The sequence below is a fragment of the Scyliorhinus torazame genome, chromosome 17 (genome assembly GCF_047496885.1).
Source record: "Scyliorhinus torazame isolate Kashiwa2021f chromosome 17, sScyTor2.1, whole genome shotgun sequence".
NCBI lineage: Eukaryota > Metazoa > Chordata > Chondrichthyes > Carcharhiniformes > Scyliorhinidae > Scyliorhinus > Scyliorhinus torazame.
This window is the reverse complement of record NC_092723.1, coordinates 139,483,869-139,500,100: the sequence shown is the minus strand read 5'-3', so window position 1 is coordinate 139,500,100 and position 16,232 is coordinate 139,483,869. Positions and strand designations below refer to the sequence as shown.

Below are 16,232 nucleotides of genomic sequence, written 5' to 3'. Positions count from 1 at the left end.
CGCTACAATCAGTGAGCCCCAATAATAGATCACAACATTGAATTTGTGCAGGTTTTCCTTATTGTTTTTAATCTATGCTATTTAACATCAATGTCAGAATTTTATTCTGTAAACTTGGGTCAAAAACAGATATTTATGGCGGCACGGTGGCGCAGTGGTTAGCACTGCTGCCTCACGGCACCGAGGACCCGGGTTCGATCCTGGCCCTGGGTCACTGTCCGTGTGGAGTTGCACATTCTTCCCATGTCTGCATGGGTCTCACCCCCACAACCCAAAGATGTGCAGAGTAGGTGAATTGGCCACGCTAAATTGCCCCTTAATTGGAAAAAGAAATTGGGTACTCAAAATTTATTTTTTAAAAACATATCTATGACCTTGATACAGCATGACAGTTAAAGCAGAGAAATTTGACCAGTGTTACAATCTATCTCTTGTACAATACTTCAGCTGGGTTAATGAGTGCCATTAACTGAAGTCATTTTTATTTTAAGTTCTTGAAAATGGGCATGTATGATTTTCCACTAATTAAACATACCGAGTATTTGAATCTTTGTCCTCTTCTTACAGTCCCACACTTTATGTCGGGAAACATGCATCTGCCTTCTATGCCTCAGCATCACTGGTCCATGAAGGTGTCGCTGTAGTGGTAAGTATATAATTCTATGATGGCCAGTGAACCATTGTGAAGTTACTTGCTCCAGGCTGATCGAGATTGCACTGGAATGCAACAGTGAGTCTCTATGAAACGTGTAAATGTCAACACAAAACCTTGTTTTTCACGAGTATCGGGGAATGCACTTGGGACAAAAAGTACCTTCCTTATCTTCCATCAGCTTACTCGGCCTTGGAGAATGGTGCATTGGGTATTTGTTTTAATCTAAAATAAACAACTTCCTGCCTTTCTCCCCAGCCTCGTGGAATCACTATTGCCCGTGTTGATGGCCCCAGGACCGATGATGTCACTGTGCGGGAGGGAGATGCGTGTGAAAGAACTCCAAGCACTCATGTTAAATATCCACAGGGGAATATCCTCTCATCTGGTAATGCTAAGAATCAATGGTTGTTCATAGGTATGTAATTAATCTCCCAATCTTTGTAATGACCAGGAAACTCATGATCTTTAACCATATGCCTCAATCAAAAAACACAAGTCTTGTACACTGGCCCTCTCCATAGTGATGATATGTGGATTCTTCCGCAATGCTAACTTCCGCACCGTGAGTTGGTGGGAGCTAATACCTCTGAAAGCAGGAAAATAAATGAAATATCAGTCTCGGAGCTCAAACTCTTGCTGTGGGATTCCAAGCTACAACCCCTCTGACTCAGAAATGAGAGTACCCCCAACTGATGTGTGCTGACATACATTAATTTAAGGCAGGCTTGTGTGCCCTTCATGTGAGCCCGGAACAATTGTTGAAAATGCTGGTAAGACGGTTCAGTGATTTTGAAGATTCCTTCAGGGTCTGTTTCCCCAATCACTGCCTGTTTTCCTCCCCTGTGAGCTTATCAGCTTCAAATACGAGAGAGAAACAGGCTGTGATTGGAGGAGCAACGAACACTGGCACCTGCGAGTATTTGAAGATATATTGAGAGACTCGGGAGCATACGTTCACCATACTTTCCCCCCTGCGGTGCTCTGGCTCAGCTGTGGTCATTTCCCTCCCACAGCCGGTGCTCTGGCCCGACTGTGGTCACATTCCCCCCCTGTTGTGCTCAGGCCTGGCTATGGCCATTTTCCTCAGCGGCGGCCGCTTTTCCCTGGTTACAGGTGCTCTGGCCCAGCTGCATTTCCCCAATCCTCCACGTGTCCTCCCTGCGTTCCACCAGTTCTTCCCCACTTCCAACCGGCTCCCATCCCTCGCCTTGGCGGGCACCCGCAATGGTGTGCCAAAAGGCCCCAGGTGTCACTCCAGCTCTCATCACACCTACCCCCACCCCCAAGCTGATTTTGTTCGTGATGGTGAGTAAGTGAGTGTGAGGGTTGGTGAGTGTGTGGTAGGGTGAGTGATTTGAGTGTGAGGGTGAGCACGCACGTGTGTGTGTGAGAGGCTGAATGTGCATAGGTGTGAGTGAAAGTGAGCACGCAGGTGTATGAGAGCAGGTAGCACGCATGTGAGGCTGAGCACATGGATATTGAGCGAGGCTGAGTGCATGCGTGTGAGAGGGTGAACGCGTCCCCGTGTATGAGAGAGGGTGAGCGTGTCCACTTGTATGAAAGATGTTGATTGCGTCCCCGTGTATGAAAGAGGGTGAGCGCGTCCCCTTGTTTGAGAGAGGGTGAGCGCGGCCCCCTGTATGAGAGCGGGTCAGCATGTCCCTGTGTATGAGAGAGAATGAGGGCGTGCAGGTGCGAGATTGTGAGCGCATCCCCGTGTATGAGAGAGGGTGAGCGTGTACCCGTGTATGAGAGAGGGTGATTGCGTCACCGTGTATAAGAGAGGGTGAGGGCGTGCGTGTGAGAGAGGGTGAGCATGTACCCGTGTATGAGAGAGGATGAGCGTGTACCCGTGTATGAGAGAGGGTGAGCACATCTGCATGTTTGCGAGAGAGAGAGCACATACCTGTGTATGAGAGAGGGTGAGGGCGTCCCCGTGTATAAGAGATGGTAAGAGCACCCCCGTGTTTGAGAGAGGGTGGGCGCGTCTCACGTATAACAGAGGGAGAGCGCGTACCCGTGTATGGGAGAGTGTGATCGCGACCCCCTGTATCAAAGAGGGTGATTGTCCCCTTGTTTGAGAGAGGGTGAGCGCATCGCTGTGTATGAGATAGGGTGAGCGTGTCCCCGTGTATGAGAGAGGTTGAGTGCGTCACTGTGTATGACAGAGGGTCAGCGCATCCCTGTGTATGAGAGTGGGTGAGCGCATCCCCGTGTATGAGAGAGGGTGAGGGCGTGCGTGTGAGCGAGGGTGAGTGTGTACCCGTGTATGAGAGAGGGAGAGCGTGTACCCGTGTATGAGCGAGGGAGAACGCGTACCCTTGTATGAGAGGGTGGGCGCATTCCTGTGTATGAGAGATGGTGAGCACGTCCCTGTGTATGAGAGATGGTGAGCGCACCCCCGTGTATGAGAGATGGTGAGCGTGTCCCCGTGTATGAGAGAGGGAGAACGTGTACCCTTGTATGAGAGGGTGGGCGCATTCCCGTGTATGAGAGATGGTGAGCACGTCCCCGTGTATGAGAGATGGTGAGCGTGTCCCCGTGTATGAGAGAGGGTGAGCGTGTCCTCGTGTATGAGTGAGGGTGAGCGCACCCCCGTGTATGAGAGTGGGTGAGCAAGTCCCCGTGTATGAGAGAGTGTGAGCACGTCCCCGTGTATGAGTGAGGGTGAGCACGTCCCCGTGTATGAGAGTGTCAGCATGTCCCCGTGTATGAGAGAGGATGAGCTCGTCCCCGTGTATGAGAGAGGGTGAGCGCGTCCCAGTAGATGAGAGCGGGTGAGCACATGGCGAGCACGTGCGAGGGCCGTATGCGTGAAGGCGGGCACGAGTGAGATGGCAAGTGCCCTCGAGAGAGAGAGGATGGGCACAAGGGGTGAAGGTGGGTGCATGTGAGGGTGAGGGCGTGTGGGTGAACGTGCACGCAAGAGGGCAAATGCACGTGCTTGTGCGAGAGGTCGAGCGTGCAAGAGAGAGTGTAAGCATGCAGTCAGAGAGTTGAGCGTGCATGCGAGAGGGTGAGCGCGTGCGGTGTGTGCAAGAAATGGTGAGTGCACGCGCGAGAGGATGAGTGTGCCGTTGCATGAGTGCCAGAAAGAATGAGTGCACATGCGTGTGTGTGAGACGGTGAGCATGCCTGAGAATATGAGCATGCATGTGCACGAGAGAAAATGCGAGCATGCATGCCTGTGCACTTGTGTGAGAGAGAGGGTGTGGAAGGTGTATCGCCCCCCATGAGAAAAGGTTGGACAAGTCTGATTTAAGGCCTCCATTAAAATAGTAGTGAATGTAACTTTATGCAAACCACATTAGGTGCCACATGTCTTGGAATAGAGTGAAAGCAAAGTGACAAGATCTTTAGGACAACATGATTGTTATTAGTTTAGTAGTAGGACTGTTTAAGATGCTGTGAGATCTCCCTTTTATTAAAGATGGATTAGTCATCTGAGAAATTATACTCCATCCAAATTGAACAAAATTTGTTTTCCTTTATGTTGTGCTTACCCCACGATGAATAAGTGTGAAATGCAACGACGGTGAGTTCGGTACAGATAAACCTTGTTCAAGTTGTATGGCAGAGCGTTCTTGAGGGCTGAATGACTTCTATATCTGTAAACTAGATAAATACACCTGCAGTCATATGTGAAACAGGTATATGGCAGGCACTGAGTGAACAGCTTGTAGTTTCTGTGTTGTACAACTATCTGTGAAAATAGCACTGCTGCCTCATGGTGCCGAGGACCCAGGTTCCATACCGACGCCGGGTCACTGTCTGTGTAGAGTTTGCACATTCTCCCCATGTCTGCCATAGGTCTCAACCCCACAGCCCAAACATGTGCAGGGTAGGTGGATTGGCCACGCTAAATTGCCCCTTAATTGAAAAAGAATGAATTGGGTACTTTAAATTTATTATTTTAAAAAACATCTGTGTAAACTTTATATACAGTGCTATCTTGTACACCAAGTTTTAATTTGATATTGTGTTAGAGTTCTTTTATTTCCAAGAATCAAGCAGCCTATTTGATTTTTATTATTTGAAGGTCACCATGAGCTGCCACCAGTAGCACACACCACAATATTGAGGACATTTCCAGATCCACTGAAGAAGAATGATGAAGCTGTCATCACTACAAAGACTAACACCAGGACTCTCGATGAAGTACGTTTCAAGCAACTCACTTTATTGCTCTATGTTGATGTGTTCCGATGTCCTTTCGTGCCTCTGGTGCATTTTAATTCTCGAAAACAATTAAATGTAAACCATAATCTGCGCTGAATATATCAAACATTATTGTAAAATAGAATAACAATGGTTTGCACTTATATAGCGCCTTGAAGGGTATCATGGCGCATCATTGAACCTACAGTGCAGAAGGAGGCCATTCAGCCCATCGAGTGTGCACTGGCCCTTGGAAAGAGCACCCCACTTGAGCCCACACCTCCACCCCATCCCTGTAACCCAGTAACCCCACCTAACCTTTTTGGACACTAAGTGCAATTTATCATGGCCAACCCATCTAACCTGCACATCTTTGGACCATGGGAGGAAACCGGAGTATCCGGAGGAAACCCACATAGACACGGGGAGAACGTGCAGACTCTGCATAGCCTTGAAAGATAGGTGGGGCCTGATGAATCTGATTGAATTTTTTGAAGATGTGACTAAAGTAGTGGATGCAGGAAAGTCTTTCAATGTTATTATGTTATTTATATGGACTTGCAGAAGGCATTTGATAAAATCACTCATCGGAGGCTATTAGCTAAAGTTGAAGCTAATGTAATTGAAGGTATGTTATTGATCTCACTAGGAAATTGACTGAGTGCCACACAAAGAGAATCGGCATAATGGGCAGAGATTCTAATGTTAATAATGGTATCTCACAAGGATCCGTGTTAAGACCTCAACTACAAGGCGGCACAGTGGTTAAGTGGATTGGCCATGCTAAATTGCCCTAATTGGCAAAAAAGTAATAATTGGTACTCTAAATTTATAAAATTTAATAAGTATGACCTCAACTATTCACTGTGTCCATTAGTAACTTGTATAATGGAATAGAAAGCCAAATTTACTGAACACACAAGGATTAATTTAAAAAAGCAAGTGGAATACTGACCTTTAAATTTGGAGGATTAGAATACAAGGAGGTGGAAATAATGATTCAGCTATACCAAGTCATAGTTAGACCATAGTAATTCTGGGCACCACACTGTCAGAAAGATGTATTGGCCTCTTGAAGAAATGCAGCACAGATTTACTAGAATGTAACTTGGAGCGAGATTTTCCCATGTTGCCTACATCAGACCTAATGGCAGACAGTGGGTGTAGGTGTGGGTGAAGGCAACAAGAGGTCGAAAAATCAGTTTTATTTCAGTGTGAAATGATGTTAGGCTCATCCGCTACTCCCAGCCGTGGCAAGTCACATTTCCCACCAGACGCCAATATGAAACTAATGAGATGCAAATGAAGCCCTGACTGGACTCGTGCAACCTGTGCCCAATCGTCCGTGATGCCAGAGAAATCATACTGGCCCAGAACACATTTGGACCAACACTGCGTATAAAAGTTGAGACTTCCCATAAGAAGGCCCTGGGTAGCTTGCGGAGATCCGAAGAGAAGAGGGAGGTTTTCAGTGACTGAACCTGGAACACGACGTAGATTGGGTGAGTGGAACATCAACTACATGGATCTTCTCCACACAGCAGCAGGTGATGGTTGTTCTCGGTGCAGCAACTTCACCCAGGGATTAGACGTTCATCCTGGGATTTCGCCAGGGATTGGACCATCTCGCTGAAGGTTGCAAATGGTTCTCTTGGTGGCCAGGGTCTTTTGGCGAGGTGGCAAAGAGGGTAGGAGGGGAATTAAGAAATGGTGCAGGGCTTCAGGCCTTGAGGGGAGGATGGAGGAGGTTGGCATGCTGGGTGAAGAGGAAATCAGATGGGGTTTCTCACTGTCAAGAATGGAGCAGGGTGGGCAGCACAGTGGCGCAGTGGGTTTACCCTGTTGCCTCACGGCGCTGAGGTCCCAGGTTCGATCCCGGCTCTGGGTCACTGTCCGTGTGGAGTTTGAACATTCTCCCCGTGTTTGCGTGGGTTTCGCCCCCACAATCCAAAGATGTGCAGGGTAGGTGGATTGGCTACACTAAATTGTCCCTTAATTGGAAAAAATGAATTGGATACTCCAAAATTTAAAAAAAGAATGGAGCAGGATTGGCGTCACAGTGGTTAGCACTTCTGCCTCACGGCGCTGAGGACCCGGGTTCGATCCCAGCCCCTGGTCACTGTCCATGTGGAGTTTGCACATTCTCCCCAGCTGGCTTTTAAAGCAGACCAAGCAAGGCCAGCAGCACGGTTCAATATCCGTACCAGCCTCCCCGAACAGGCGCCGGAATGTGGCGACTAGGGGCTTTTCACAGTAACTTCATTTGAAGCCTACTTGTGACAATAAGCGATTTTTTCATTTCATTTCATTTCATGTCTGCGTGTGTGTCACCCCCACAACCCAAAGATGTGCAGGGTTGGTGGATTGGCCACGCTAAATTGTCCCTTTAAAAAAAAAAGAATCTCCCGAATCTTTTATGATGGTGCTGAGTTAGCCCAGGCTGGAACTCAATATCCTGCTGTTCCCAAGGAATGTGATGTCCATTTTTAGGGCACCCATCGGGGGAGCCGGTGTGGCTGGATTTGGTTCCGAGGTGATTAATGACTTTGGGATGGACCAAATGTTGTATCCAAGGGTTATTATTTTCTTTTTCCCTGAGGTAGGAGTGAGATTCCCCTGTGGCTCAGTTGGTAGGCTCCTGTCCTTCACATGCCCAGGCAGCTTTATCATCCAAATAATTAGTTCTGATAGTTCTTGTTCTTTCTCGTGGTTTTTTTCTTCCCCTTAAGAGACCCTGAAGGTGGGGCTTCTGTTGAGACTTTCTCCTTGTTCTTGATTTTCCTCTGAGCATATGTGAGATATTAAGATGGCAGGTCACGGTGCCATGGTCAAATGAGCAGGCCTTTTTAGTAGGCGGTCTGCGGTAGCCTTAGTTTTTACCCCTGAATGGTTCTGGTTTTCAGGACGGGTTTCATGGTGCTGGGCGGGTGGACTGGCCCTCTCTACCCCCAGGGTGCCTCCCCTTTTGGGGGATGCCATGACAGCCATCCCCCTCCCTGGGGCGGGGTTCCACCTGGCCATCTGTGATTTGGTGATATTGGTGTTGGTCCTATGCCTTACAGCTACTCTGGTGTCCCCTGAGAGGATATGTCGTTGTTCGTTAACCTGGTTGTTTGTTCTTCCCTTGGACCTGAGATACAGTGAATGAGATTTAGTAGCTAGGGTCCTGCTTGTTGTTTATTCTTTTTAATCTCTTAATTTTCTATGGGAGACCCAGGGTTTGAGGTCTGAGGACAGAAGATAAGTTTACCTTAGACGTGTGGTACTCGGCCCTCTCCTTATTGTCCGATAGCTATATGATGGTTGTCTGTTCTGTCCTGGGTTTGGAATGGAGTTTGATTTGAATTGTGGGTGTCAATGTAACTTCCCCTTGGCTCTGGGGTTCGGGTTATTTTTTATTCCTCTATTATTTTCCTTCAAGGCTCTGGGTATTGTGCAACCCTGTGTTGTTGACTGTATCCTACTTCGTGTTGACAAATCTTGTATTTGTTCAAAGAACATGTTGGGGATTTCCCCCCCAACTCATCTGGTCTTACTTGTTCCCATGTTGGCAATGACTTTTGTTATGTGATGTACGTGTTTTGCATTGTGGGTTTTTGTCCCCTTTTCTTTTGTTTTGATGTGACTACTATTAAAAAAAAAACCTCAAAATACTTTATTTTTAAAATATGGCAGCCATATATGATGCCAGGGCACATGCCATCCAGTACGCCCCACCAGACAATATGTCGGGAAACCCCTGACTGCATAATTAATTAGGCTGGGGTCGTGCAATGCCATGAAAATTGGAGTGGTAAATGCTCTCCATCCCACCTTTTGAACTCCCAAAAGGCAAGTTGCAGGAGAGGTTAAATAAACTAGGATTACATTCCCTGGAATTTAGACAGTTAAGGGGTGACTTACTCAAAGTTTTTGAGATATCGAAGGGAACAGATGGGGTAAATCTGGATGGGGTAATCCATGGGGCGGCACGGTAGCACAGTGGTTAGCACTGTTTCTTCACAGCTCCGGGATCCCAGTTTCAATTCCCGGCTTGGGTCACTTTCTGTGCGGAGTCTGCACGTGTTCCCCGTGTCTGCATGGGTTTCCTCCAGGTGCTCCCATTCCTCTCACAGTCCAAAGATGTGCTTGTTAGGTGAATTGGCCATGCTAAATTGCCCTTTGTGTCCAAAAAATGGTTAGGTAGGGCTACTGGTTAACGGGGATAGAGTGGAGGTGTGGGCTTAAATAGGGTGCTCTTTCCAAGGGCTGGTGCTGACTCGTTGGCCCGAATGGCCTCCCTCTGCACCGTAAATTTTATGATTCTATGAAACTATTTCTGCCCTTTTAGGAGGCTAGGATAAGGGGACAAAAAATTGGAACCAGGCTCTTCAGGAGCGAAATTAGGAAACATTTCTTCATTGAAAGTATGGTCAAAGTTTGAAACTCGTCCACAATTGACAATTGATGCTAGATAAATTCATTTTAAAACTAAAATTGATGTATTTTGTTAGCGAAATGTATTAAGAGATACAAGGCAAAGGACACATGAGCCATGATCTCATTGAATGTCAAAGCAGGTTTAAGGGCTAAATGGCCTACTCCTGTTTTTATGTTCTTATCAGATGAGGTAAATGCACGGTAGCACAGTAGTTAGCACTGTTGCTCCACAGTGCCAGTATCCCGGGTTTCATTCCCGGCTTGGGCCACTGTCTGTGCAGAGTCTGCACGTTCTCCCCGTGTCTGCGTGGGTTTCCTCCGGGTGCTCCGGTTTCCTCCCACAAGTCCCGAAAGACTTGCTGTTAGGTGAATTGGACATTCTGAATTCTCCCTCTGTACCCGAACAGGCAGTGTTAATGTAAGCCTACTTGTGACAATAATAAAGATTATTATTATTGTCATTCTAAAATAGCCCAAGGTTATTCAGATTATTATCAAGCAAAGGTTGACACTGAGCCGCACAAGGATATATTAAGACAGACGACCAAAAGCTTAGCCAAAGAGGTAGGTTTTAGGGAGTGATGGGGCAGAGAGGTTTTAGGAACTCTAGAGCTTAGGGCCTCAGCAGCTGAAGGCACAGACATCAATGATGGAATGATTAAGATCAGAAATGTGCAAGAACCCTGTGGTGAACCACTGTAATAGGAGATGTAAGGTAGGACCTGCACTACAGGTTCGCCAGTAGCTCCTGCCGGCTGGCTCCGCCCACGGAGAACTGTATAAATATGCATGACCTCCAGTGCCCTGCCATTTCGCCAGCTGCAGCAGGAGGCCACGCATCTGACTGTAATAAAGCCACAGTTGTACCCAACTTTAGTCTTTGTGCAATTGATCGTGCATCAATTTATTACAGTCAGATTTTCCACAGATTGGATATCCGAATTAAGCCCGAACGCCTGCAGCTGGATCCGCACTCGCCCGACGCCAGAAAAGACTTTACTCACTGGCTAGCATGTTTTGAGGCCTACATCAAGGCTGCGGACCCCGAGCCAACGGAGGCTCAGAAGATAAACGTCCTGTACTCCAGACTGAGCTCCAGCGTGTTCCCGTTGATCCAAGACGCCACGAATTACACAAAAGCAATGGAACTCCTTAAGGAACACTACGCGCAGAAGGCGAACACGCTCTTCGCCAGGCATGTACTCGCCACCCACTCGCAACTACCTGGTGAGTCCATCGAAGACTTCTGGCGGGCCCTAATTCCACTCGTTCGGGACTGTGACTGTCAGGCCGTTACGGCCGCCGAACACGCCAACCACCTCATGCGCGATGCCTTCAAGACGGGGATTGCGTCGGACCGCATCCGAGAACGATTACTGGAAGGGGCCACGCTCGAACTGGCAGAGACGAAAACCGTGGCGCTCTCCATGACGGTCGTATCACGTAACGTACAATCGTGCGCTGCCCACCCTTCTACTCCTTCCTAGCCCTCCTGGGCCCCGCCGACGACCTCCTCAGCCGGGGCCCTGCCTTCCCAATACGCGTGCGCCGCACGCCGATCCGCGCACCCCGGGGGTCCCCGCTGCTACTTCTGCGGTCAGCAGAAGCACCCCCGCCAACACTGCCCGGCCTGCACTGCAGTTTGTAAAGCCTGCAGTAAAAAGGGCCACTTCGCGGCGGTGTGCTAGGCCCGGGCAGTCGCTGCGATCGCGCCCGCTATCGCCCCCTCCCCCACGCCAGACGCACAATGGGAGCCGCCATCTTCTCCTCCCGGGTCCATGCGCGACCAATGGGCGCCGGCATCTTGTCCCCCTTTGGCCACGTGCGCCCCATGGGTGCCGCCATCTTGTCCCGACCCCGCAATGTGCGCACCATGAGCGCCGCCATCTTGTCCCCCACAGGGTCTCCGGACATCCCGACATCGGAACCGCACACGCTCGCCACCCGAAGCATCCGATAGCTACCCGCAGCTCGCTTCGATGACGCTGGACCAATCTCGCCTGCAAAACCTGGCCACCGCGTCGACGACTGTTAAAATCAACGGCCACGCGACCTCGTGCCTGCTGGACTCCGGGAGCACCAAAAGCTTCATTCACCCAGATACAGTAAGGCACTGCTCCCTCGCGGTCCACCTTGCCAATCAAAGGATCTCCCTAGCCTCCTCCGTCCCGATCCGAGGCTTTTGTACAGTCACCCTCACAGTCCAGGGCGTAGAATTTAGTAACTTCCGCCTCTATGTCCTTCCTAATCTCTGCGCTGCACTCCTGTTGGGCCTGGACTTCCAGTGCAACATCCAGAGCCTCACCCTCAAATTCGGCGGGCCCTTACCCCCCCTTACCATTTGCGGCCTCGCGACCCTCAAGGTCGATCCCCCCTCCCTTTTTGCCAATCTAACTGCGGATTGCAAGCCCGTTGCCACTAGGAGCAGACGGTACAGCACCCAGGACAAGACCTTCATCAGGTCCGAAGTCCAGCGGCTGCTTAAGGAGGGTATTATAGAGGCCAGCAACAGCCCCTGGAGAGCCCAAGTGGTAGTGGTCAAAACTGGGGAGAAACACAGGATGGTCGTGGACTACAGCTAGACCATCAATCGATACACGCAGCTCGACGCGTACCCTCTCCCACGCATATCTGATATGGTCAATCAGATTGCGCAGTACCGGGTCTTCTCAACAATTGACCTGAAATCCGCCTACCACCAGCTCCCCATCCGGAAGTCAGACCGGCCATACACTGCCTTCGAGGCGGACAGTCGCCTCTACCACTTCCTTAGGGTCCCTTTCGGTGTCACAAATGGGGTCTCAGTCTTCCAAAGAGAGACGGACCGAATGGTCGACCAGTACGGTTTGCGGGCCACCTTTCCGTACTTAGATAATGTCACCATCTGCGGCCATGACCAGCAGGACCACGATGCCAACCTCGATAAATTCCTCCGCACTGCCACTCTTCTCAACCTGATCTACAACAAAGAGAAGTTTGTGTTCAGCACGACCCGGTTAGCCATTCTCGGCTATATAGTCCAAAACGGAGTTCTCGGGCCCGACCCCAACCGCATGTGCACCCTCATGGAACTTCCCCTCCCCCACTGCACCAAGGCCCTCAAACGCTGCCTGAGGTTCTTTTCCTACTACGCTCAGTGGGTCCCAAACTATGCGGACAAGGCCCGCCCACTCATTCAGTCCACCCAATTCCCCCTTGCGGCCGAGGCACAACATGCTTTCGCCCGCATCATAGCAGACATCGCCAAGGCCGGGATGCGCGCAGTGGACGAGTCACTGCCTTTCCAAGTAGAAAGCGACGCTTCAGACGTCGCCCTTGCCGCCACTCTAAACCAGGCAGGCAGACCCGTTGCATTCTTTTCCCGCACCTTTCATGCCTCTGAAATTCGACACTCATCCGTCGAAAAGGAGGCCCAAGCTATCGTTGAAGCTGTGCGGCATTGGAAGCATTACCTGGCCGGTAAGAAATTCACTCTTCTTACGGACCAACGGTCGGTAGCCTTCATGTTCAATAACACACAGCGGGGCAAGATCAAAAATGATAAAATCTTGCGGTGGGGAATTGAGCTCTCCACCTATAATTACGAAATCTTGTATCGCCCCTGTAAACTCAACGAGCCCCCAGACGCCCTCTCCCGAGGTACATGTGCCAGCGCACAAGTGGACCAACTCCGGGCCTTACACGACAGCCTTTGTCCCCCGGGGGTCACTCGATTGTACCATCTGGTCAAAGCTCGCAATCTGCCCTACTCCATCGAGGAAGTAAGGACAGTCACCAGGGACTGCCAGGTCTGTGCGGAGTGCAAGCCGCACTTCTACCGGCCAGGCCGTGCGCGCCTGGTGAAGGCTTCCCACCCCTTTGAACGCCTCAGCATGGATTTCAAAGGGCACCTCCCCTCCACCGACCGTAACACGTACATTCTCAGTGCGGTCGATGAGTACTCCAGATTCCCCTTCGCCATCCCATGCCTCGATATGACGTCTATCACCGTCATCAAGGCCCTCAGCACCATCTTCACTCTGTTCGGTTTCCCCGCCTACATCCACAGTGACAGGGGATCCTCATTCATGAGCGATGAGCTGCGTCAGTTCCTACTCAGCAGGGGTATAGCCTCCAGCAGGACGACCAGCTACAACCCCCGGGGAAATGGGCAAGTAGAACAGGAGAATGGGATGGTTTGGAGGGCCGTCCAGCTGGCCCTACGGTCCAGGAGCCTCCCAGCCTCTCGCTGGCAGAAGGTCCTCCCTGACGCTTACACTCCATCCGATCACTATTGTGCACCGCCACTAATAACACACCCCATGAACGTGTTTTAACCTTCCCCAGGAAGTCCACATCCGGGGTGTCGCTCCCGACTTGGCTCGCTGCTCCAGGACTGATCCTTCTCCGTAGGCACGTCCGACTCCACAAGGCGGACCCCTTGGTGGACAGGGTTCACCTGCTCCACGCCAACCCTCAATATGCCTACGTTGAGTTCCCCGACGGCCGCCAAGATACTGTCTCACTCAGGGACCTGGCACCGTCAGGTTCCACCCCAACACATCCCCCCACCAATGCACCCACCTCCCACCGCTCCGCCAATATTGACCCCACCAGACCACCCCCCCCCCTCCCCTTTTCCGCACAAGAGGACGAAGAGGACTTCTGCACGCTCCCGGAGTTCCCCGATGACTGGCCAGCATCAGCACTGCCACCACCGCCATAGGTGCCACCTCCACCACCGCCAGCACCGACTTCGCCGCCACCGTTACGCCGCTCCCAACGAAGCACCAAAGCACCGGACGGACTGAACCTTTGACCGACTCCGGACCGTCAACATGGACTTTTCTTTCCCTACCACTGTACATAATTGCACTAATTGTATATAGTTTCACGTCACCCCCGCAGGAGTCATTTTTAACGGGGTGAATGTGGGGAACCACTGTAATAGGAGATGTAAGGTAGGACCTGCACTACAGGTTTGCCGGTAGCTCCTGCCGGCTGGCTCCGCCCACGGAGAACTGTATAAATATGCATAACCTCCAGTGCCCTGCCATTTCGCCAGCTGCAGCAGGAGGCCACGCATCTGATTGTAAAAGAGCCACAGTTGTACTCAACTTTAGTCTTTGTGCAATTGATCGTGCATCAAACCCAGAGGTTGAGGAGCACAAATATCTTAGTGTTGTAGGGCTGCAGGAAGTTAAATAAGAATGGGAATTTTAAAATGGAACCATTGCTGTGAACCAGTGTAAGCTATTTACAGTAATGGTGCTTGAACAGGACTTGATGCCAATTAGGATATTGGCTGCAGAATTTAGCATGAGCTCAAGTTTAGAGAGGGTTGAAGAAAGAAAGCCAGTCAGAAGTACATTGAACTAATCAAATATAAGGATATCAAAGGCATGGATGAGGCACGAAGGCATGTGATATTTGAAAGGGTTCAAATTTGCTACAGTTTGGAATTGCGATTTCTACAGTGTCTTTTTACTCATGTTCAATGCAACAGTCTCCAGTAAAACCAAGCCCTGTGCCTGAAATGACTGGATAACATACTTCAGGGTTAATAACTGTTGAATTGTTGGATGCATATTAGAAATAGCTTTGGGTGTCAACTGTTTTCTAATGACCTCTCTGATAGGTAGAGAAGCACCAAATCAACAGCCTATGTATATCAGACTAAGCTGCAAATGATTTTTATTGGTACATGTAATTTTGAACAGAAGCATATATACATTAAAAAATTGTCTTTCCTTTAGTTTATGATGCAGCCTGGCCAGATGCAATCGAAAACACTTGATGAAAGTTATCGGATGACCAGTGAAGTAAAGCAGGAGACTGCAAGCGAGGTCATGCCGGATTTGGAAAACCAGGATATCCTAACTGTGGTCATATTCACTCTGTTAGTAGGAGGATGGGTGGTGTTTCTAATTATGTATCCAAAAGTAAGTTATTTTGAGTACACAGAGCTTTATTTTGTGCATCATTATCCTGGTGTGACAGTGATCCCAACCGCCCCCCCCCGGCCAGCTCTTTTCCATTAACCTTGTGTCACAGTGAACTCCACCATCATCGCACCGTTCCCAACACCCCCACGCCCGCACAGGTTCCCTCCATTAACCTGGTGTTAAAGCGGGCTCACCACCCAACTCCCCTTCATTAACCTGGTGTTACAGTGACCCCTGCCACAAGTTCACCTCCATTAACCTGATGCTATGATGAGACTGATCTGAAGCTGTACTATCCATGCTAATCTTGAGATACAGTAGTCTGGATTCTCCATTCCTGAGGCTAAGTGCCGACACCAACGGAGGATCCGTGGAGTTTCACAGCGGGAAAATCGGCATGAAACCCGCACCGATTCCACTACCGGTGAGGGGCTAGCACCCGCACAGCATGAAACACTCGTGGAACACGTGGAAAACGATTGGAGAATTGCCCGGCCCACGCTGTACATGCGCAGGGCTGACGAGCTGCAACCGCGCATACGCTACACCTCCCACACCCACACAGGCACCGATCGCACCGGAAAAGATGCCGGCTGTACTGGACCGCGTACCCGCTCATGCGACCCCACAGCCCACCACCTGACCAGCCCTCACCACTCCCCCCAACCCTGGCAGAAGCCCCCCGGCCAGCGGCACGGATCTTGGCCGAGTGTGGACACGGTCCGCGTGCCTTCTCCCTCTCTGTGCAGCCGCCACACCAGGCTCACAACCACTGAGAGCACATGTCGCCCACGCCGTCGGGAATTCGGCTCATCGGGGACAGAGCATCGTGGGTGGGCCCGCTAATGACATTCCAATGGGGTTGCGACTGCGCGCAGCGCGCGGCTCAATGCCAATTTGGAGAGGACGGAGCATCGTGACCCGGCGCCTGTCGTGATTTTGGCACCAGGAGCAATTCTCCGCCTGATCCCCGTTCCCGATTTTGGTGTTGGACAATGGAGAATCCCGCCTAGTGTTTTTCCCTTGTTTACTCTTTTGGAATTGGAGAAGAATTCAGAGTTTGAACTTTTTGAATT

The 16,232-nt window shown here is 50.3% G+C and overlaps 1 protein-coding gene across 3 annotated transcripts in view; it reads left to right on the top strand.

The window, feature by feature from the left end:
• The window catches only part of ern2 (endoplasmic reticulum to nucleus signaling 2), a 130,904-nt gene that overhangs the window by 84,445 nt on the left and 30,227 nt on the right, over positions 1-16,232 (top strand). For 2 of the 3 annotated variants that reach the window (XM_072481165.1, XM_072481164.1), the window contains exons 9-12: positions 568-646; positions 911-1,070; positions 4,695-4,813; positions 14,968-15,153. In XM_072481165.1, coding sequence (XP_072337266.1) covers positions 568-646; positions 911-1,070; positions 4,695-4,813; positions 14,968-15,153 — 544 coding nt within the window. The remainder of the gene's footprint in view (positions 1-567; positions 647-910; positions 1,071-4,694; positions 4,814-14,967; positions 15,154-16,232) is intronic. The other variant, XM_072481166.1, reaches the window with a different exon arrangement.